Below are 23,568 nucleotides of genomic sequence, written 5' to 3'. Positions count from 1 at the left end.
CACACTTTGCTTTAATTAAGGTGTAAGAGTGCTATGGGACCTTTTAATTATGTGTATGTTTTAAACATTCGTCAGACTGTTTTGCCTAAATCAATCTCCATACACTTACTTCAAGATACCTACTACAAATCAGTCAATCCCTAATTCTGTTTATTCACCACGTGAAATAAAAAATAATGTTTCCAGACCCATCACTGGAAAGAGCCATGCTTGACACCTATACATTTACACCATAGATGCTGTCCTAGTCACAGTCCTTCCATATTACTGGTCACACACTCCTCATGTCTCCTATCCTGTCTGTAACACCATCTGCAGCCCCTTACCACCAATTCCAAAGAGAAATTCCACTTTTTCTAGTTAGGAAGTATTTGGACTACAAATATCCCACACCTATTCCACATCCACTGTTACAGGAATACTATGGGCTTTAGAAATACCCTAATTGCAAAATACTGTTTTGACAAGTCTGCTACTTGTAAATACATTACTGAGAATGTCAGTATTTTACATTCTTCTCAAAGATGGACATGACTTGGCCTTTCCTCCCTCTCCCCTACTCAACTACACTTAACAATTCAAACAGGGTATAAGCAAATTCTGGAACAACAGCAGAATCTAGTTTTGCCTCCATTCCACTACAGATTTGTGTGAAAAGATCATTTCCATTAAAAATCAGCAGTTCACAAAGATTTCAAAGTAAATAGAAAAAAAAAGCTAGAAGCAAACACACATGCTAAAAATTAATTATATTCTCTAAATTATTCAATGCTTAACAGATGTACTCAAACTACAATTTGAATTGCAGTCATCTCTGCAATTCAATTCAAGTCTACTGAATAAAAGCAATTCCAAGCACATCCACAAGCCAAATTTAGCATGCTGGATCAACAAGACACAGTATTCAGTGAGAGAATAGCTAGGATCAAAAATAATCCAGTTTAAATTTGGAGAGAGTTTAACTTCTGCTGATTTTCTTTACTACTGCCAAAAAGACTACTGAAATACACCACGCTACTATAAAGTTTTTTCATTTAATACTCTACTTCTTCATAACAGCACATGATTGATTCTCCCACAGTTCATATAATCCTTTTAAGTCCTTAGCTCATAACTGTATGATTTCCCATTCTGAATTCCCGCCACAGAGGAAGCTTCATTATTTCCAGATAAAACTACACTATCATTAGCCAAGAAAATAGCATTTCAAACAAAGAAGCCTACAAAATACAAACAAAAAATGAGTGCTCATTTGGAAACTAAACAGTAAATGGATCATCATCCAAGTTCCAAGTTCAGTGTAATGTGAAAGTAAAGTGACAAAAATTAATGGTTATTCATTAGTAGAAGCAGTATTTCCCCAAGAAACAACAATTTCCTGCACATTTATTTGTGCAGAGATTAGTTATACTTTAGGAAGCTATTACATACATATCTGTCCAAGATTTTCAACATGAGTTCATGTGTTTTTAATCACAAAGTGCACTTCAGGGAAGAAAACAATTAACAAATGTGGCACTACAACTTTACTCCTAAAAAGGTTTTAGTTTGTCTTAAATGATGGCTTAATCCCTGGCTATATGCAATTAATCAAAATGGCAACACATAAAAGAAAGACAGTAAAAGTTTTGGGAGATATTTTATTAATGTACAATTTTATTAGCGATGTACAATAGACATTTTAATTCTCTATTTATCCTGTCTCCTTGAAGCTTGGTAAATGCTTGTTTGTACATAAAACTACACAATGCCTTTTTGTGAGGACCAGAAATTGTGAAAATATAAGTGCTACAGTATATTTTGTAGTGATTTAACACGTTGTCCAGAAGAGTTACCAGCCACTTCAATGAAGGACTTCTAAAAATATTTCTGATCAAGTTCAAATGCATCTGTTCATAAATAATGATTGGTTTACTCATGTCCATTATACTGATAAGTACAAATGTCTCCAACATAAAATACCGTTTCAATACATTTTTCCACTTGGACAACTAGATAATCCAGTCATATTAACTTTTAAACAAGGCTAATACAAATTTACAAGTAAAGTAGCTTCAAAATTTATTCAGAATAATTATTTTTTCAACCAGAAGCTTTACTTTGGACAACGCAAAAGTATATTGCAAGTGACATTCTGCAGCAGAAGCTGGAGGCTTGAGAGTAACAGCTAAGAAAGACTAAATATCAGCAATACACACTTTTACAAGAATTCTGACCATTCTGAATGTTAACATTAAAGATCAGATGCTTCAGTTTGTGCGCCTGTCAATCAAAACCTCCACACAAAAGAAAAATTAAAAATTTCCCACAGAACACAGTATTTCAGAGAACATGTTAGACACTGGCATGACATTCCCCAGATCAAATTGGCAACTGAAATTTAACATCCACATGAGCTTGTTTTGCTAAGCTTACTATTTCAGACAGCTTCACCACCTGAAAAACAGAAAATAAAAACTTAATTTCAAAACAATTCTAACTTGACTGAGCTGGATCAATCTTTTTAAACAAAATAATACCAGGGAACCCTCAGTAAGATATCCCAGGGGGTTAGGGGTGGGATTACTATTTAGCTCAGTACTTCCTAATCACTTTTAATTTAAATATAATCAAGTCTTCTAGAAAACATCCCATGGAGTTAAAAAAGTCTGCTTCTCATTTATAACTAAGTATTTCGATAAAATGCTAAGTTTTAAATTTTATGTGCCACCTAGTTATTTTGCAAGGTGTTGAGGTGGCAACTCACAAAAAATTCTATATATCTAGAAGCTATTTGTCCTCTGAGTTTTTGTTGCAAGCACTTCTGGATCTTATTTTGATACCTTAAGGAGCCTTATGTTCTCCTGCATAACAACTCTAAATTTCCCTGAATTATTTCCTGCTTAGAATTAAAAGTTATAACAGAGTAAGTGGTTCTTTGGGGAAAAAAAAATTCGCAAGTTTCCCCATGACACAAAATCCACCAGGTATCTTCTAATTTTTTTGCTATACATTTCTAGTACAACTTTCTTCTCCACAAACAAAGCAAAGCAACACACACACAAATCAGTGCATCTGAACATCTGAATATCTAATTATCTTACAAGGCCACATCATGATCAACTACACCTTTAATCATGCACACTGAAATACAGTGGTCGATAAAAGGAAGTGTTACATTACATTTTTTAGCCACCTCAATTCAAGTATTTTCTCCCTCTTTCTCTCTTTATTTTCTCTTTCTCTCTCTCTCTCTCTTAAGTGTTACTAATTATTAATAAAGCTAAGCTCTTAACCATTCCCTCACCAAGGGGAGTGGCTGACCTGATCATTCATCTGGTTTTGGTTTGTGGTGTTAAATACCTTCTAACTGCATCTTTATTCCCCTGACAAATTATGCACTTACTAACTTGTAAAATATTTCCTTCAGGCACTGGGATTTATCCTAAGCTACATGTAGTTGATTTAATGGAGTTTTGACTTTTCAATACTCTGCAACAGATGCTATGTTCTGAAAAGAATATTCATAACCGGCTATCTTACCATTTTTGCAGCTTCATCCAAGTCATCACACGCAAGGATTTTGAGGCCACTTGCTGTTATTAAAGCTTTGGCATCATCAACTCGTGTACCTTCAGAAACAGATAAAATGCCACTCTTATTGAACAGGAGATTACTACTACTCCCACCAACTAGTCTCATATTTCTAGGAAGCCTGTTCCAAAAGTTCGTGAATAAATCTAGAAAACATCATTAGTGGTTACAAAGCAGGAAGTCTCTTTTTCCATTAACTTTCCAATCCTCACCATCTAAATTCAAGGTTTGCTTTATTTCTCCATTGACTTCAACTCACAGGCAGCTTGCTACACAGTATATAAGCTCAATGACACCTGTCAATTAGAGAGAAATATATTTAAATACATATGAAGCACACTCACCTTGCAACCGTACCACAATAGGAACTTTTAGCTCCAAATCCTTCACTGCCGTAACGATGCCTTGTGCTATAACATCACATCTCATAATGCCACCAAAAATATTTACCAGAATAGCCAGTACCTACAGAATCAATGACAATATTCACATTAAAAATGGCCAGAGACACTTCAGATGAAAGCAGCACACAGCCTTCAGTCTAAGGATAATTCAAGCTCTTTAACTGTATTAAGGGACTCTGCAAAAGACAGAACATTTCTGTTCTACAGAACATCAGCAACCAAAGTACAGTTCTGTAGAGTCACATATAACAGAGCAGTTACTTCAGAAAACTGTATTTGTCAACTATTTATCTTTCCATTACTAACAGTACTCCATCAGAGGTACCCCCACACCAGTAACATACTGAAAACTCATACACAAGACCCTGTTTACACAGTTTACCTAAAAGCCAGCATGCTTAGAAATAAGCTATTTGAAATACATTTTATTCAGGAGGATTAAGCCAACAGTTAAGGGAACTCAAGTGGTAGAAAGGAAGTGTAAAAAGAACCACGGTCAGAGATGAAAGATAGAACAAAGCAGGAATCAAAACGGGTAGACAGCCTTAGATGACAAAACAAACTCAAGCAGACAAAACATTCCTGTGCAACTGGTTCTCCAGCAGTAATTTGGTTCCCATGACCTTGCACTTAGACTAGCTCATCTGTGTAGCATTGTTCTTCCTCCTACTACTAATGGGCAACTTAGACTGGCAGCTCAGAAGGCTGTTCCTAACAAGCCCTGAACAGAACCCGGAGCGCAGTCTGTGACACCAGTGGGCTGCACTACTCTTTGAGTTTCAGCAACAGGAATCCCAGATATAGTCATTGTTTTTTGATAAAATAGTGAGGAACTGAAAGAAAGCAGAAAGGAAAAGCTGTCTTAAGAAGTCTCTTTGGACACCCTCCGTCCACACATAAGCAGAGAATTTGCATTGCAAAAACCTCTTCCCAAATCAGCAACCCTCAGATTCTTCCTTGTTTGTTCTCTTCTCTCTGTAATTTGGGTGCTCTGTGACTGTGTCCCTCATTGTTCCCTCAATTTGCTGGGAAAATGTGAAGAAAGGTTTATGAGGATGGGCTGATGGAGCTGGGGTGTTTAGCCTGGAGAAAAGGAGGCTCAGGGCGGACCGTATCACTCTTTACAACTGCCTGAAAGGATGTAGCAAGGTGGAACTCCCCCTCCTCCAAAGTAATAAGCAGCAGGATAAGAGGAAATGGCTTCAAGTTGCACCAGGGGAGTTTTAGATTGGATACTGGGGAAAATTTCTTCCCCACAAGGGTTGTTAATCATTGGCACAGGCTGCCAAGGAAGTGGCTGAGTCACCAACCCTGAAGGTATTTAAGACTTGTAGATGTGGTGCTTTGGAGACATGGTTTAAGTGCAGGACTGGGCAGTGTTAGATTTATGGTTGGACTCAATTTTAAATGTCTTTTCCAATCTAAATGATTCAATGATTCTGTAACACTCTTGGAGCTTGTTACAGACCCTGCATTTGATAATAAGTCTTTCCAATAAGAAAGAGACTAAGCTCCTCTGAAATATCACTCACTATTTGTTTCTGGCCCTTTCCAAAGATGAGCAAGTGGTACATAAAATTGTCAGGAAAAAGTAGCATATCATTAGCAAGTCTTGCAAGTCATTCCCACCTTTTATAGTTACCCCTTTTAAAATAGTTTTCTTTATTTTTAAAAAGCCCCAGACTGGCAAGCTCCCCCTGGGATAAGGATCTCTATGTAGACCATCAATCCAGCCTTCATATTATTTTTGTGGAAAAGCTCTTCCTCCAGTTTCAACCAATGTATTATTTTAATAATATTCAAGCACTTCTGATAAATTTTTAATAGGATAAACATTAAAGCCCTTCCAAGTCCCTTACAAAGTCATTTTATCTTACATTACATATAATCAGTATCTCAGAAACTTGTTTGTGCACAGCACAGCAAATATTCATCTCTACAACTCTATGCAAAACACAGACCCAGCTGCAAAACTGGTCCAAAAGAAAAACAAAACTGGAAAACCAACTGAATACTGCTTTCTGTTTAAACAGCAGACAGTGGGAGTTTCTGACTCCAAAATTTCTGGAAAGATTCAAATACAGCTGTAACTTCAACCAGAAGACACAGAACTGTCTAGTCAGGACACAGCCAAAACCCCTATTATTTAAAGAGGTAAAAAAAATTCCATAGATTATTAGGTCTCCTTCATCAGCACCAAGATGAATCTAAAATTTCCATCTTCCTTCTTTCTAGTTCTGTACTTATAAAAACATGTTTTCTGGAGAATGTGCACTAAGCATTGTCTTCCAAATCAGTCTGTTTTACCCCTGTGTAGGACCTTGATATGCCAACTCTTCCCTCACCTTTTTATCAGAGGTAATAAGCTTAAAGGCTTCTGTCACTTGCTGCGCTGTAGCACCACCACCAACATCAAGGAAGTTTGCTGGAGTTCCGCCGTGAAGTTTAATTATGTCCATTGTGGCCATAGCTAAACCAGCACCATTGACTACATGAGAATAAAGATAGCATTTAGGAATTCAGTTTATAAATCCATTAGGTCATTTAAAATTAATTAAATAGTACATGCCTAAGCAGCCAATGTTTCCATCCAATCCTATATAGTTAAGATCTGCTTTTGCAGCATCCTTGTCTCTTTGGTCTTCCTGTGTCCAATCCTGCATATCAAAGATCTTCTTCTGACGATAGGCTGAATTGCTGTCAAAGTTTATCTTTGCATCCATACACATCACTGAAAAGGAAAAAACCCATCATTCCTTACCATCATTTAACATTATAGTAACAATTCAAATGCTACATGAATGTGTTAAAGTATGTTAAGTCAAACTTGGCAGCTAGGTCATGCAGTCCAAACACAAAGTTTTGCTAAAAAGACACATGTGCCATTGTCAGTAAGATTCTCTTCAGTTTCCCCATATAATCAGTTATGCACAAAAGGGAAGATAACTATTTCTTGAGACACTCTAAACCCAAAAAAGCTTACAACAAGCTGTTTGATAAATCTGAGCAAATTATGTTTTCTCTGATCACACAGCAGCCTAGAAAAGAATGGGGGGAATGCACCACAAGTAATTAGGATAAAACTAATCCTTAAAGATGGTCTCTGTCTTGAGGTTTTTTTTTTCATCCATCTTAGTTTTTGCTTTTAGAATAAACATATAATGTGTGCATGACAGCAAGCACACAGAAACATGATGAAAGAGTGCCTGAGTTGGAAGAGAATATGTTAGGAAAAAAAACACAGAAGTAAATTTACTTAAGATTTAGCAAGCAGAAAACCTACAGTATTCTTTACATCAGAACGAACATCACTTCATTTCTATCCCTCAGTGAAAATTATATAAAAATAACAAGACACAAGAAACAGATGGAAAAGACTGCTGTATACTGATCATTTAAGCATTATTAAAAAAAAAGCTACACAAAAAAACCACCCCAGTGACTGTAATAACACACTTTGATGAAAGAGCTACATTCATATTTAAATTTCAAACTGTTGTATTTGACTTCAAGCACAAATACTCTCTACAGGCTTATTTTTTGTAGAGTGGAATTGGCTGTGATTGTACATTAAATAAGTATTCTGCAATTGGATATGCTAAAAACCTCATAAACTTCAAGATATTACTTAAACCCCTACAGTCTTTCCATACATCACACTCCATTAGTTATTCTAATTCCTGAGTCATAAAGGCAGGAGATTTCTCGTAGTTATGACTATTCTGGTTAACATCACAGCACCAGTTCTGGACACATGCAGTGGCTCAAGTCTCAATTTATGAATTTTGAAAAGACCTGATTTCCAGGAGTGCCTTATCCTGGGTAGATGTGCTCTTTATTAAAAAAATTTAAAAAGGAAGTTACTTACACTTAAGATTATACTTAGCAATTAAGAGCAGATTCCTACTACATTTAGATTCTCAAATTTATCTACTTTATTAAATTTTTTTCAAGATACCAAGTTAATACAAACTCCTCTTGCTGTATACAGCTGAAATTTTATCAGTGTAAAGCAACCTAGATTTACAAAAATGTCAATAAATGTCATACATGAAGAGTATGAATAAGAAATATTACCAACTCCTGATGCATCTTCCACCATAGGATTTATTTCTATCATGGTAGCATCATATTTCAGAAAGAGATTATATAATTTGATCATATTTTCAGCTGCTTCATCCACCAGATTAGGAGGAAATCCCATTTTCTGGGCAAGCTGAAAGTAAAAGAATGGTTATTGTTAACTCATGTTAGGGTGTCTCAGTTTAGCTATTATTTCAATGTCAGTAGAATTTGTAGATGTAGAACCTGCCCTGTCCACTGGGGGGAAAAAAACAAACTCACTCTTTGGTTTGAACAGATTGTTTTCAATATAGAACACTACACTTATCCTAAAAAAGAGTTAATAAAAATTTATCATGCTATGCCTTTGCACAGCTGTATAAAAGCTAGATAAAGTACTGCCATGCAGTTGGATTTACACTGATTCACCTGAAAATATTTAAATATCTAGTTCAAATCTGTTTCAAACGACGATTTAAGACAACTCAGCAGGTTGAATGCACACACCCTTTATAAAAATTAGAAGCAACTTTCCCACCCCACTAGTGTGTACTTTCCCACATTAACAATTACCCTAACAGCTTGTTCCTTTTTTATGCCTTCTACTATATCGATGGGTTCCTTAATTATCGCCTCAGGATTCTCTGCAGCAACATCTTCAATATTAACACCACCATGAGAACTGCCTATCAGCACAGGACCCTAGAGAAAAAAAGGGGGAAAAAAAGCATAAGTAATTTGATACCACACAATTGAGACTTAGTTCTTCCCTTAAGATACTTCACAGCAATAAAACCTTTTTTGTTGAAAAATTTAGTGTATCTACTCAATACCTCCATATAAAACCTTTTAATAATACTTTCCAAATGTTAAAGTGTATGACAGGTCCACTTTCTTTTAACAAGGAAAAATTCCCTCTGTAAAGCAGCAGCAAAACAATTAACACTGACATACTGTTTTTAAATTTTGATAGAAAGATTCAACTTCATAATCACATACATTTTATCTTTTAGGTGTCACCACAGAAAGTATAACTACCTTCTCACCTCCACCTTCTCCACTCACTCCTACACAAACACAGATGGAAGCCAGGCACTCATTTTTTCATTCTGCTATGCTCCAACTCCAAGGACAAATGGAGGGCTACAGAACTTAGTGATAAATTACTGCAAACCATACCTGTTCAGTAGGATCACAGTGTTCAGTAACTAAAGCCTTCACTGAAAGTAATTCATAGCAAAACAAAACAGCACTCAATTATTCATTAATAAAAGAAATTAGGAAAGCAGAATTGACAGCATTTGCAGCTGAGTTTATTTTTAAGAAAGCCAAACCTCAACAAAAACATGAGGGACTCACTACCATGGAACCTAAAAATCTCTCCTCCAGTTCACAGTAAAGACATACCTTGATCCCTTCAACCAACCTTCCCTTATCACCACCCATGCATGGATTATGGCCATGGGTGTACTAAGGCAGCATTTCCTATCAGCAGAACTCAGATTAAACAGCCTTACAACTGTTGACAATTAATTATAGAAAATGTGACCCTGGTTCAGAGAACATTCTTAATAAGCACACCACTCCCCTTCCATTACCATCCTTCCAAACGGAAATACATAGCTTGCAAATTATCCTGCATCTAATAGCAACATTCAACTCAATGAACATTTTTGGATATTCTTATCTTGAACTGTCAGTAAGCTACAAACTGATCATAAAATAACTCATCTTTCCATAGAATTGACCAAAGTGAACAGTTCTGCTTAAAACACAAACCCCTGCTGGCAAATAATATCCAAGTCATAAAGCTCCAGTTTCAGCTGGCTATTTTAATCATTTTTCCCCTCCTTAAAGGAAGAGGTTTGCAACAACATCAAGAATAAGCAGTGTGTGCTATTCAACTTTCACACTTCCTTGTTTTGAAAGGCATTTCCTCATCCTAAGCGTCCTATACAAGTTACAGTAATTACAAACACATCTAAAAACATGACTTATAAAGTCAGCAGTAAAAACCAAGCACATCCCTACCAAAAGGCAACAACCCACACAGTATGATCAACATATGCTAGTAAGATTTACCTTTTATACAAGAGCAAGAACAAGCCAGGAAAAATGTTTCCCTTCTTTATCTAATTTGCTATAATCAGTTACAGTAAATTTTATTTCCATAAGCATCGTTGCTTATTGCTTACACAATTTTAGGAGTCTGAAATCTGTTCATTTACAGCGTTTTAATGCCACCTTGTGGTGAGTACAGTAGCATTTGAATTTCCCTTACTCTATTCCAGCACACATCACAATGGAGGTGCCCAAGTCACATAATTCAACACAACTGATACTTTCCCATCAAAAAGAACACTATGAAGGAAGAAAAAGGAACAAATACTTAATTCCTAATGTGGCTACCAAAAAAAAAAAATTAAGATTAACACTAGTTTTTTCATTCCTCCACAGAATATTATTTCATTCATACTTAAATATCCCTAATTACCAAAACCATTGCCTCTGCAAACTCTTAAGCATCTCAACAGACAAAACTCAGTTTTATTAAGCTTTAGCAAATAAAGTTCCAAGATCTGTTCCAAATCCTGGCTGCATTAAAGTTACTTACCAATTCATGTTCTATGCTCCAAATGGAACACTTGTCTGTCAGAAAACACTGACACATTTCAGCAACCACATTTGAATTGTAGCCTAAAAAACTACATACCCACACATACAGCCCATACACGCAGAAAAGACTGGCTTTCATTTTCCTGAAAGATACGAAGACAGACCTCTAGGCCCAAATCTTCTTACCCATTTCCTGAAAAGCATTAGTATAAGAAAGCTACTAACACTCTCAAAATCAAGGGACACACCACTGCACCTCTGGGAACCTTCACGCACTGCAGAAAAAAGATGTTGGATTTATGCAGGACCATTTGCTCTTCCACAACACTGTCACTTATCTTGTTTCTGACACTTAAAAATAGGGTGCAAATGCACATGCACACATCTAGCTGTGTTTTTAAACTAAATTGCATAATCCAGTAGACAAATGCAAATTAAAACCAAAATGAAAATTACCCCCTTATTCTACCCATCTCCCCTTTGGCCATGTGACTCCAAACTTCAGCTGGGGCTACCAATACTCATTATTCTGTAAATTCAAATTGTAGCATTACATCTTAACAGCATTTAAAAACAAAGTCAATCATATAGTCAGATATACTGGAAAACAAAATTTAGCTTGTATACTTCTGATTTTCAAAAACAAGTGAAGAGTAAACAGTTCTGTTGATTTATTTTTTTTTAATTCAGTTGTAACAAGTTAATTAGCTTACTTCTATTCCTAATATTACTCACTTGAAAAGACCTTTCCATTGTTATTGCAAAATAGTATTCTCTCCTGGGATATCTGCGTTCACAGATAAATACTTGATTGCATATCCTGCCCTTCTCTCCTGTCTGCTTGGTAAACAACTTCTTTCCAATCATTTGGGAGGAGACAGCTTTTGCTTCTTCTGGACTAGAATAAAAAAGCTCAGAATGTGACAAAGAAACTGCTGCAAAAACAGAAGTAGCGTTAAAATGTCTTATCTAATTTTTGTTATTTTAAGGTTAATAATTAAAACCCTGGTTTTAAAGAAAGCAATAGGTTCAATCCATAATGTGAAACCTTGAAGTTTTTCCATTTGGTTGGATAATTTAGAAAGAACTTACGAAAAAACTATTTTCACTCCTCCTTTGAGGCCACCTTCAAATGTTCCTTTTCCTCTACCACCAGCTAAGACCTGTGCTTTTACCACAAGATCCTTTGAACCTAGAACAAAAGAAAACCCAAAAAATTTGTCATCTGTAACTACAAAACAAATTGCTTCAGGAAAATAAGAAAGGGGGATAAAATTAAAGCAGCCTTCCTCCACGCTCACCATTCAAAACACACCCATATGAATCAAAGACTATATTGCAATTCACACAGAATGTTCCAAAAATCTCAAATAATCCACAATTTGCAGCTTTAGGCTGTTCTGTGAACAAACTTTGCTGAGTTAGTATCTAGAAATGCTGGTGTTCTGATCATCTTTAATACATGCTAGAGTCACATATGATTTAAGCACACAGTAAGAAATAGTTAGCACATCACAGATTATTAACAAGATGAAACTGAATGTCTGACACCCAATATGCAAGGTTTTCCTCAAACAACTACAAATACCCTGTACCTGTAAACCATTACCTTCCCAGCAATGATATGTAACTGTAGCACTTACCCAAGTCAGCTTGCCAGGTCCACTCTGGCTTCCATCCAGCACAGCACTAAGGCATAAGCTTGAGTGCTCTGCAGAAGTCAGAGGCCTAAACAAACCCACTATTCTTCCAAGAGTAAGCAAAGTAAGCCCTTTAGTTGGCTTTAACTGTTTAAAAATCCTTTACAAAATATTCTTCTAGGTAGGGGAAACTGGGTATTTGAGTTTAAAAAGTAAAGCATGAGAATATAACAAAAATCAACTGGGATACTCTGAACTGTCATTGAGAGACAAAAAAGCAAAGAAAAATAGTTCATCAAGTCATTTAAGGTGATAAAAGAAAAAAAACTGAAGTTCTGAGTTATTACTCAAGTTCGTTTACACAGAGAACAGACAGCAGCTAGACTGCAAGATGTTTAGAACTGCCCCATTGACACTTGCTCAGCACATCCCATTTTTTCTCATGCCACCATCAGCTGAGCCAATCTGATCTTTCCAAGCCAAAAAAAAAACCTTGCTGTTCCTTTGGCTCTCTTTAAAAGAGAACCATGGAATGCTTAAAAAAAATTGCAGTACTCAAGCAAAACTAGCCACTACATAAAGCCACTACATACTAGCAACTAGCCTCACCACCTGAGGAAGGTTATGACAGGCACAAAAGTTGTGTTGATTCCTATTTTCACCTGTGTCCTGTCTGGACAGGTGAAACTAAACTCAAACTGTATCACAAGCTAGGGTGGCTATAAGCAGAAGACTCAAGTCACTCCTCCCAATTAGTCATCTGTTGATTTTACTTCTTGAATGTCTACCTAACAAGAGATCCCCAAATACACACATGATTTTAATGCTCTTTTGCAAAATAGGCATGAAGGTTATAAGCGCACAAGTATATATTTACTTACAAAATAAGTATATTACAAGTATATTATACAAATATTATTTACTACAGTTTGTGATTCTAATATTTAATTCAGATCCTAAAGATAACCACTTTTTACAGGCAACTAAGTTAACATACTTTATAGAAGTCACAGAGGACAACTTTTATGCAATCACTTTAAGTACAAAGCTTGTTTTCCATTTCCTATACTAAGTCCATAAGATAAAATGCTGCAACTGCAAAGAAGTTTTCAGAAAAGCCATTAAGTTCACCCACAGGCACCTTCTTTGTAAATAAATTATTCCTCCTAGCAACAAACACCAGAATCTGAACAAGTCAAAGGAGATCCCAACTAAAGCTCTGGTAAGATCTCAGCTGAAACATATTTAACTCTGGGCATAAAAGTAGATTCGTAACCAAGATGATCACTGAAATTAAGAGATTCCCTGAAAAGAAATGAGCTTAGCACATCCTTAAATCTATCAAAGGAGAAGAAAGCAAGAACATGATTATAGTCTTCAGCCATACCTGTGATGGACAGAGCAAGAACACATGACTACACGTACATCATTCATTCTGGTTTCTGCTCATTCTGCTCTGGTTTCTGCATTCTGTTTTTTCAGCCAAAACCAAAGGCCATCTACCAAGGAAGTCAGTTTTCAAAAAGTGCAAGAAAAAAACCCCTTCTTTACACAAAATATAAGGAAGCCTGCCAGGAGAGATGAAGGAAGAATAAAAGAGTCAAAAGGAACTGGGTAGAGGTATTCTCTCTGATATTCTGCAGACGAAAAATATGAATGCTGAGGGAAAAGGAGGAGTAATGGATTGCAGAAAATAGGGAGGCTAAGAATTGCCCTAAATAGGACAATGTTCTTTTGTTCTTAAGCAGAGTAGTGGGCAACATGCACCACTACCCTGATCCTGGAAGACATTTCTTTAAAATGTTGTTACTACAATGCATTATAATATTTTGTCAACATACAGACATCCAAAAGAGTGTAAGAAGAACAACTTTTAATTTTTCACAATCAGTTTTGGCTGTAACATCATCAGACTAATCCTTATGCAACAACTAAGTCATTAAATGAACAGATTACTAATGATCTGTAAATTGTTTTCCTCTAGCACTGCAAACTAGCTGCTTGATTGCATAAACAAGTTCAAGGTTCATTTGAGCAGTTATGTTTACAAGCAATTAAGGTGCACAGATGTACCTGAAACAAACTTAAGACAGTACACCCCAAGAAGACCATAACCCATCATGCAGAAAGTTCACTGTTCAATAAACACTTTTTCCCACAGCCCCTATTGAAAATTACTCTAAAACAAGAGGAAGCGTCTGGTCACACACCTTATTTGCGGTGTTCCAGCAGCAGCACTGTCACACAATCTGACACAGCAAAGAACTGCTGATACACAGTAACCCAAGAAAAAAATCTGGAAACCAGCAGCTACCACAGTTTTCTACTCAGTATCAACAGTTGTGCCCTTGTTTTTTGCCTATGTGGCTTTGAAATACTGCTAGGCTTGTGTTTCAATGAAAAATAGCAGTTTCTGCCCTGGAGCAGATAACCCAGCAAACACATGCCAGCAGACACACCACCACAGAAGTTCCATCCAGCCCTCAGCTTTTCACTCCAGCCTCGCTTCTTGTGCCAGTAGAAGAAGCACTTGTGCTATCATGCCTTGAAGCATATCAGAACAGTGATTCCCTGAAGGCAAAAGCTCATCCAGCAGATAGACAGTGCTCTGCAGACTTGTGCACCATGTGACAGGCACACACACACAGGAACTTCAGTGAGCAGGACTTCAGCTTTCAGCAGCAGTAACAAATTGTAAAGCCTTAACACTGGAACACCAGTACAACTCATGTGGGCAAGCAAGCTAAAGGCTAATGCACGAATTTCTGAACAAGCCTTTGGTAAGCATCACATTTCCATGTTAATGGCAGTCAGGCCAAAAAGCACATATAAGTACAATAACCTGAAAAAAACTAGGAAATGCTTAGAAAATTAAGAGTAGATACCAGTGAGAAAAGATGTCTGAAATCAGAACACTGACTTAGCATTAATCTGTTCAGGACAATAAAAATCTATCATTTACTAACACTACAGTTATCACCTTCAACAATCATTTATTAACTAGACAGTGAAAGAGCTACACAGTCAGCAAACAAAAGCATCTTCACTTCTATCAATACTAATATCTGTTTTTCTGGAAGGAATAATTTCTGATTCTATAATTTAAGTTTTCAAACTGGGAGAAAGATCAATGCATGCAGGCAAGCAGAAAGACATCCATGTAAAATACAATCTTCTAATAAGCTTATTAAGAGGCAAGAAGGGTCATTGTTCCACTGTATCTCTGCAGCTTCCTGTGCAAGTGGAAAGTCCAATGATTACAGCAGATAGGCCTGATTAAAATGTCCTGCTTTTCAAGTTTTCATTCTGACTTTTGTCAAATCACATTAATTGCCACTTCTCTGCCCAATACTACCTGTAGCAGAGGTACTGCTTTCCACATATTACAGATACCTTCAGAACCACCATGCAGGTCTAATCTATTCCGACAAGACAGACAACAGTAAGGGGCAGTGACAGGTTAGTAACTCAAGTGTCAATCAAGTTCTCAACTGCCATTCTACTGCAAACTTATCCTAGGAGAGACAGAGACCTGTAACTTTTGCTTCAGTCTGTATTTGAAAGTTCTTGCACCAGAAAAAAATGTATAACACAAACTAATTTTTTTCTTGTTGCACAGATACAAAAAAACCTCAGTTTAAACAATACAGGTGTATTTACTAGCATTAGGAAAAGACAGGTTTGTAACTAACAACGTGAGTGTGAATATAAATAATAATCTGACCCTAATTCTGTCAACAGAGCAGAGAATCTCTTCAGAGCACGCAGCATTTCATTAGTAAGTATAGCTATTGGAAATTTTAACTTCAAAATCACGTTTTTTCAGCATTTGAAACTTTTGAGCGTTAGAAGACTCACTGCATACAAATCAAAAGTATAACTATTGAAATAATTATGTGCCAGGAATCATCATACTTTCACTGAAAGGACCATACCAGTCAGGAGACTGAACAAGATGTTTTACTATAACAAAATATCTTCTACACAAATACTTCCTGACATTAATCAACAGCATCAAGTTCATTATCAGCTCACAAGACAGGTTTGGTTTTGTCAACAGCTTAAGTCAAGCAATTAAAATAGAGAGGTCAAAATTTAAATGTGCTGGTTATACAAGTCTATTTTAATTAGTGAATTATCATCAACAATATGTTTTGATATTTTAACTTCAAAGGAGTGAAGTGCTACAGAAGAAAGCAAAGGCTGAAGAAAAATGTAAGATTCAGATGCCAAAAAAAATAACATTTACCAGAATGTAAGTAAATGTTTGGTTTCTAAACTACTACTGCTATTTATCTAGAGATTTTGACCAGGTAAGTAGGAACATAATTGGATGACTCTTTTAACACCTAGGGGATTTCTGCATAAGTTTGCCACCTTAGATCATCATCTATATCTTGAGCAATTGAATAAACACTCTGGAGTTTCAGACAACCTAAAAGACATCAGGAACATAAACAAATAATTGACCAACAAGGAAAACTGATAATGTCAACCAAAAAAATACCATAAATAAAAGTATGAGAGACATGAGTTTTCACTATGACATCGACCAGAAAACCCCAAAAACTTAAATCAGGCAGCCAAGGTGGGTGTGGCATGCACTAAGGAGAAAACCATCCCAGCTTTTTGCCACAGTGCCTGGAATGTGTTTTTTGAAGAGCTAATAATAAAAAAAAAAAGCTAGCACTTTACCTAGAAAATAATTGCACACATTGTACCAAGCTTTGATTTCTGACTAAATCAAGCCTGGGATCAAAAATTCTATTTTTAAATCTACCCAGGTTCACACATTACTTTTTAAAGTTTTTTTTTTAGCAGATACAAGTTGTATGTTTAAGCAACAGACAGAAAAATAAATAACACTGAAAAGTACTTAAAATATGTTAGTAACATTGAAAAAACATCTAGAAGGTCTGAAAAAAATCATCTATTAATCACGTAACTGTCAGCAGGAATACAGCCAGACCAATTACTGGAGCTATTGGTATGAAAGCATACCAATACAGAACATTCTTCATAAACCACAAGGACATGGAGCTGCACTGGACCTCTTAAACTGCAACAGCAAAAGTAGCAGACTCAGTTCCAGGACCTTTCAGTCTCCTTTCAACAACTCTGATGTAGAAAGGTGAAATGTTTTGCACTCACTCTCTCAACACCTCCTATTTTTTAAATAGGAAATATAAATTTTAATTTTTTTTTTTAAATTTTAAAATATAAAGCTATTTTATATAGCTTTATATTTTACTCAAATTTGGCAGTCTGCCATGCACATAAAGCTGTGGGATTCATTACCTGAAAACCCAACAAAACCACCAGCACACAAAAGCGGCTTCAAGATATTAATGTCTTAAAAATCTTACTTCTCAAATCATCATGAATCAAAATATATGCTATTAAAAAACCCCAGAGAAGCACACAATATGTCACTGCCTTTCACTCAACTGTTACCATAGGAAGGGATCAGGAAGCATCAAAACTTGAATTACAACAATACATTGCACCTATGGAAGTGTCTCCTAACAAACAGCAATGTTCGTTTCAAAGAGTGCCCTCTGCTGAGCTATCTGCCATCACACTGATCAAGCATCTGCTCACTAAACAGTCTTTAAGTTCATTAGTCACGCTCTTGATAATACACACATATCAGCTTCTCAATCTGAACTGGTCACAGTGCTAGCTGGAATGCACACATGGCTAAGAGCAAACCATAAACTTCAAGGCAATCAAGTCATGCTGCAGTCTCTTATCAAAGCTTTGGAAGAGAACTCAGCTCATTTGTTTTTCAAAATTTAAGTGAGATGATTATGTAACACTGATTTAGCTACAGCCACAGCTAACCTGTGATAATCTCTGTTAATGAGAAGTTCACATTTGCTATACATTGGGATAAAAATTTACCCCTTTCTAAGTGAAGTATTTGCAAAAGGGAAGAAATCCAATGCCAAACTCAACCTTTAGTCAGAAATCCACTCTGTGTAAATTTACCAGGAACATGTGGATCGGCACTAGGGAAGCAGAGCAAAGAGTGTTACCAACTCTCTTTGTAATGGTCTAGACAAACATTTGATTAAACAGTTTAGCATATAAAAAGAAAAAAAATTCCTATCTACTGGCAATTACTTCCACACAACACAAATCAACAATGCGTGGGTGGACCAAAAAAAGTGAGTTTTTTCATTCTGATAAAGATTGGTTTGGTTTGTGTTTTGTTTATTTTTTTTTAAGTACTAAATAAAAGGTAGCAGCTAAATGCCTACAAAAACAAAAAAATCCAAAACACTGGAGCAAAGAATAGTATTCCATCACTCAGAATCAGTTGCGGACTTGTTTGAGCAATGCCTCAAAACCTCAAGCTCCTTCAGTGTGTGTTCTCCTTTCAGGAAGTTTTCCCTTCCTCATCTCAAGTACCAAAGAAAGCCACAGCATTGACTACACACCAACTCCAAAAAAGTATTTGGCTGACAACCAGAAGCCCTGAATTCCTCTACTAAAGGATGCCAACTCACACAAACTTCACAACTTCATCCTTTTAATCCCCAAGAAATTGCCCAGAGTCCCACACTCCAGATAACAGGCATACCTATGATGTCACAGGGATGACACAGAGCTATAAACCAGCAGCCAGATCCATACCCACACTGCTGGAGAAGCCCTCTCTGAGCAGGAATAAAAAAAAGGAATCCTGACCTGTGAGTTTCCAACAAAGGTGCTCTCATTTTCCTCCAGCAATATCTGCATAAACATCAAAAGTAGAGAAAAGGTGTATGCCTGATTTGGGAAGTTTTGATCCTGCTATAAACTCACTCTTAACAGAAGGTAAAGTTCTGAAGTTTAAACCCTTCTCAGAAGTGTTTTAGCAGCTTCCTTTCATATTAATGAAATTATTGTAATTCTGTATCACTTACTCTGCAATGGAAACAAGAAAAAGAAGGTATCTGACAATACCTGAATTTATGGGACATCAAGCCTGAAGGAAAAGCAGCTTTTCAATTCTTTTCTACATTACAAAGCAGCATAACTCGCTCTAGAAGAAAAATTATCGGTTTTTTTCAGATCTCATTTCTCACACTAAATCTCCATATGAAACTGAAATGAATCCAACAAAACCTATAACCTCAGGAATCACTATGAATGTATCCCTTTGGAGGTGAATAGAAATTTGAGCATTTGCATAGGAGAAAGGAATATGACAACCAATGTCATTCACTAAAACTTTGTGACAAGCCTAATATGTTCTCCAGGAAGGAAAAAAAAAATCCCAGACTTCAAACTAAGAAAACTCCCCAAACAAACAAATCCACCCACTAAAAAAACCCACCTTCTAATGTCTGACAAAATAGAAGCAGAATTCTATATTTAATCCAAATTAAACAGGATTTTAATTTAAACAGGATTTACACATTGTAGATAAAGTGGCAAATTAATAGGTAAAGTCAAGTCCAAAATTAAAGCTCAATTCTAAATTAAGTATTTAAGCACCTGGCAAATGAGACTGGATACTTTTTCATTGACGAGCCAGGAATTTAGCATACAACTACATGCCATCAAAGTCCTCCCCTCCTGTGTGAAGTGGCTGCATTCTGCCAGAAAAGCAGACTCACAAAGGAACAGGATTTTACTCTTCTTTTGTAGCCTAAAGAGAAGTATGGTTTGCATCTTCTGTTCTACAAGAGATCTTGTCACCACCACTGACACTCTTCACACAAGACTTCCTCTAACCTTGCTGAAAGTAGAAAGAAATCCAGGATTTGTACAAAGTAGAGTCTATTATTCATCTCGAGGAAGTTTAAGTAGCTATATTAGCCTATGCTAATAGAATTTACACCTGACCTATTCCTTCTTAACCAGAAGGTTGCTTCACAGGGAAGGCTCTCTTAAAGAGAAGGTATATTCAGAACTCCAAGCAACATCTTGCCAAGAAAGACAGAAAAAATAAGTACACCTTGTATCAATCCCATGCCTATTAGTATATGTTCTCTTTAATATTATACCTATTTCTTTTGCTATTTTGTAAGCTTCATCTGGCGTATTGGCAACCACTCCATGTGGAACAGAAATGCCAGCCTCCTTCAACAGTCCCATGCTCAGGTATTCATGGAGTGATAGCCTCCTCTGTTGCTGTTGTTGCACTTGAAACCCATGATTGTTGAGTATTCCTGGACTTCCAGCAAGCACCTAAAAGAACAAAAAATAAACAAAGAAAACAAAAAGAAGAATGTGACTGTTGTGAAAGACTACCCTCTTTGTTTAGGTTTAAAAACAGTCTACATATTAAACAAGTATACTTTAGTGTTCTAGTGCAAACACCTGAACATTTAATCCTATCCTTCCACATTAGTCATTCATATCAGGCCTGGTATTTAATTTTGTGAGGTTTTATTAGGCAGGGGGAAAGAGCTGGTGAAACTACTAGCACTGAGAAGGACCGTAACACAAAAATCAACAATAAATGCAGAAAAACGTTTGCTGCATTTTTTGTATTTCACTATATGCAAGTAAGACCTTAATTTTATCACACAAAACAAGAAACCTACTGAATTCAGATAATCCATGACCATGGATGATCACCAAAAGACTCAAGGTAAAAAGATTACAAACCAAACTTACATACAAAACAAACTTTTGCTTTTATTTTTTATTTTTTTAGTATGTACCACTGGCACAAGCACTGTAAAAATCAGCCTGAACTAGGAAGTTTATCACAGGCTAGATTTTTAAGGCTTCATTTCACTCCAAGTGAAGGAAACAAGCAGACGACACATGAGCTTTACTACAGCATTCCGAGCTAGCGAATCGACAGGCCCTACGCAGCCTCCAAAGGGCTCCTTCTCCAAGCAGGACGTCCTCTCCTTGGCACGACCCCAAGGGAGAGGCGCCGAGCGACCCGCCGGCCCCGGGAGGCTGCGTGTAACTCGAGAGGGGCACTCACGGCGACCTTCCCCAGTACGTGGCAGGAGGAGAAGGCGGCAGCGAGCGTCACACACCGTGTCACACACACCGCAGCCTCCCGAGCTCCTTCGTGTCACCACTTCCCACGGGTGCCGCAGGCAAAAACAAGCCCGCGCCCCCGAAAGGCATCCACGGGCACCAAGAGCAGAGGCTGGCGAGGTGCGAGCTGGAAGAAGAGTTTAACTGGCACAGCCCGACCCCTCCTCGGAGCAAGGTGACGACGGAGATGGAAACGCGAGGATTTCCAAGCAAGGTAGGGGACGGGGGTGCTGAAAAGGAAGGGAAAAGGAACCACGCAGGGACGACTTGCCACAAGCAAGCACAGCGGCTGCGGGGGCCCGCACACCAAAGGTGAGCACCGGGCTGCCAGCCCCGCCGCAGGGCAGGGCAGGGCAGGACGGCGGCGGGAGTGCGCCGAGACGGACGCTCCTCTCGCCGGCGCTCCGCAGGGAGAAACCTCCACCGCGACCCCAGCCGGCCCGGACCCGCTTCAGCCCCGGCCCGGCCCACCCCCGCCCCCGAGCGGCCGCTACCTTCCCCGCGGTGGAACCCAGCGAGGCGCGGAGGCCGCTGCCCCTCAGCCCGGCCGCCACCCGGCTGCAGATCATGGAGGCCGCCATGGCCGAGCCCCTTCGCCCTCGGGTGCCCCCGGCAGCGCGCACGCGCCGCTCGCGGGCCGGGGCGGGGCCAGGAAGCGCCTCGCGCGGCACCGCCCCCCGCAGTGACGCCCGCCCGGCGCCGGGGAGGAGCGGCCCTGAGGGGCGCTTCCCGGCCTCAGTCTTTCCACCGTTTTGGTTTTAATAAAGGTTATTTTTGCTTCGCAAGGATCCTACATGGGTTGTAGGCCACCCACAACCTTCCGGCCACGTCGGCCTCGGTTGGCACCGCCTGTGTTAAAAGGGGGGAAAGAGGCGCAGCTCCCTTATGTCCGCCCACACTCCCTCCCGGTTCAGCTTCCCAATGGTAGAACTTCCAGCGGTTTCATTCCAGAGGATTACTTTTTTTGGTTTCGTATTTCAGGGTGTTTCCATGCAGCAACGTAAACACAACCATTCTTGCTCAAGACAAGGCGGAATGGTTTTAAAGTGAAAGAGGGCAGGTTTAGATTAGATGTAAGGAAGGAATTCTCTGTTGTGAGGGTGGGAGGCAGTGGAACAGGTTTCTCAGAGAAGCTGTGCATGCCCCATCCCTGAAAGTGTTCCAGGCCAGGCTGGATGGGGCTTTGAGCAACCTGCTCTACTGGAAGGTGTCCCTGCCCATGGCAGGTGGGTTGGAATTAGGTCATCTTTAAGGTCCTTTCCAACCCAAACCATTCAGTGTTTCTATGACTGAACTGAGAACTAGTGTTTCTAGATATTTTGCAGCTCCTTCCCCATGTCACAACCCCCATTTCTGCCTCACACAGCTCCGTGCTGTGCCTCCCCCTCTGCAATTCAGTGTCTGTACTTTTATTTCAGTGGCTTCGACTGAGGTCACTAAGGAACTGAAGCAGCGGAAGGTGTCCCTGCAGAAACTAGTGGCCCAACCTCGTGATTCACCAGCAGGCAAAGCTTTTTCCTTTAAAACAAAATGGTAATTAGGAAAATAGCATTGGCCTGGGAAATTGGTACAAGAGTGTCCTCTACCCATAATAAGGAAAATGCAGTTACTTCCATACATTATGAACATCGAAGGAAGACCTCATGTGAAAGAAAGTCGTGTCAGAGCTGTGATTTTTCTTGAGTTTTGTAACTTGAATTATCCAATAAATAACTGGATGAGTTGCCTCTTTTTATTCTGAAACTGAAAATGCATTATCATAACTTCTCCTTGGGTGAGTATTGCAAAAGATGGAGTCATTCTGCTTCAGTTATTTTGCTCCTGGTTCTCTGCTGACCTGGTGTTATTGTCACCTGTTAGCACTGCAGTGAGCTCTGCAGAGTGCTTAGCTCTGCACCTGTGTGCAGACACACAAGGCAGGAGTACATCACTGAACCTGTAAGAAGCTGCAAAATTTTGATAGACCGTCCAAGATTTCCACCACAGCTGATAAAATATTTCTTCCGGCCAAGGGGAAGGGAAGAAAAAGCACTTGAACCCTTGTGCTCTTTCTGCCCTCTGTACACACAGTGGCTCTTCACTAGTCACAGGACCTGCTGCAGTTCCGCACTGCACAGGACAGTACATGGATGCCATTTCCACATACAAAGAAATCTCCTGAGCCCAGGAGACTCCCCAGAATTACCTCTGCCCTGGAAAGGATTTGCAACAACAAAGAGGATGTAATGGATCTTGGCAAAACTTTAACCTTAAAAGCCCAAAGCTACTGTTCAGAGATA

General features: G+C 38.4%; 1 protein-coding gene across 1 annotated transcript; it reads right to left on the bottom strand.

The window, feature by feature from the left end:
- Positions 1 to 1,623: 1,623 nt before the first annotated feature.
- Positions 1,624 to 21,939, bottom strand: SUCLA2 (succinate-CoA ligase ADP-forming subunit beta). Its single transcript, XM_038134684.1, has 11 exons — positions 21,784 to 21,939; positions 20,293 to 20,476; positions 11,748 to 11,847; positions 11,391 to 11,553; positions 8,613 to 8,741; positions 8,055 to 8,193; positions 6,547 to 6,708; positions 6,323 to 6,465; positions 3,918 to 4,038; positions 3,523 to 3,611; positions 1,624 to 2,436 (listed from the first exon to the last, which is right to left on the bottom strand). Exons 1-11 carry the CDS (start codon positions 21,868 to 21,870, stop codon positions 2,362 to 2,364), a joined length of 1,392 nt encoding a protein of 463 aa, XP_037990612.1. The 5' UTR covers positions 21,871 to 21,939; the 3' UTR covers positions 1,624 to 2,361.
- Positions 21,940 to 23,568: the final 1,629 nt, after the last annotated feature.

The sequence above is a fragment of the Motacilla alba genome, chromosome 1 (assembly GCF_015832195.1).
Source record: "Motacilla alba alba isolate MOTALB_02 chromosome 1, Motacilla_alba_V1.0_pri, whole genome shotgun sequence".
In the NCBI taxonomy this organism is placed as follows: domain Eukaryota; kingdom Metazoa; phylum Chordata; class Aves; order Passeriformes; family Motacillidae; genus Motacilla; species Motacilla alba.
Note: the sequence above shows the minus strand (reverse complement) of the source record. Positions and strands in the feature narration are given on the sequence as shown.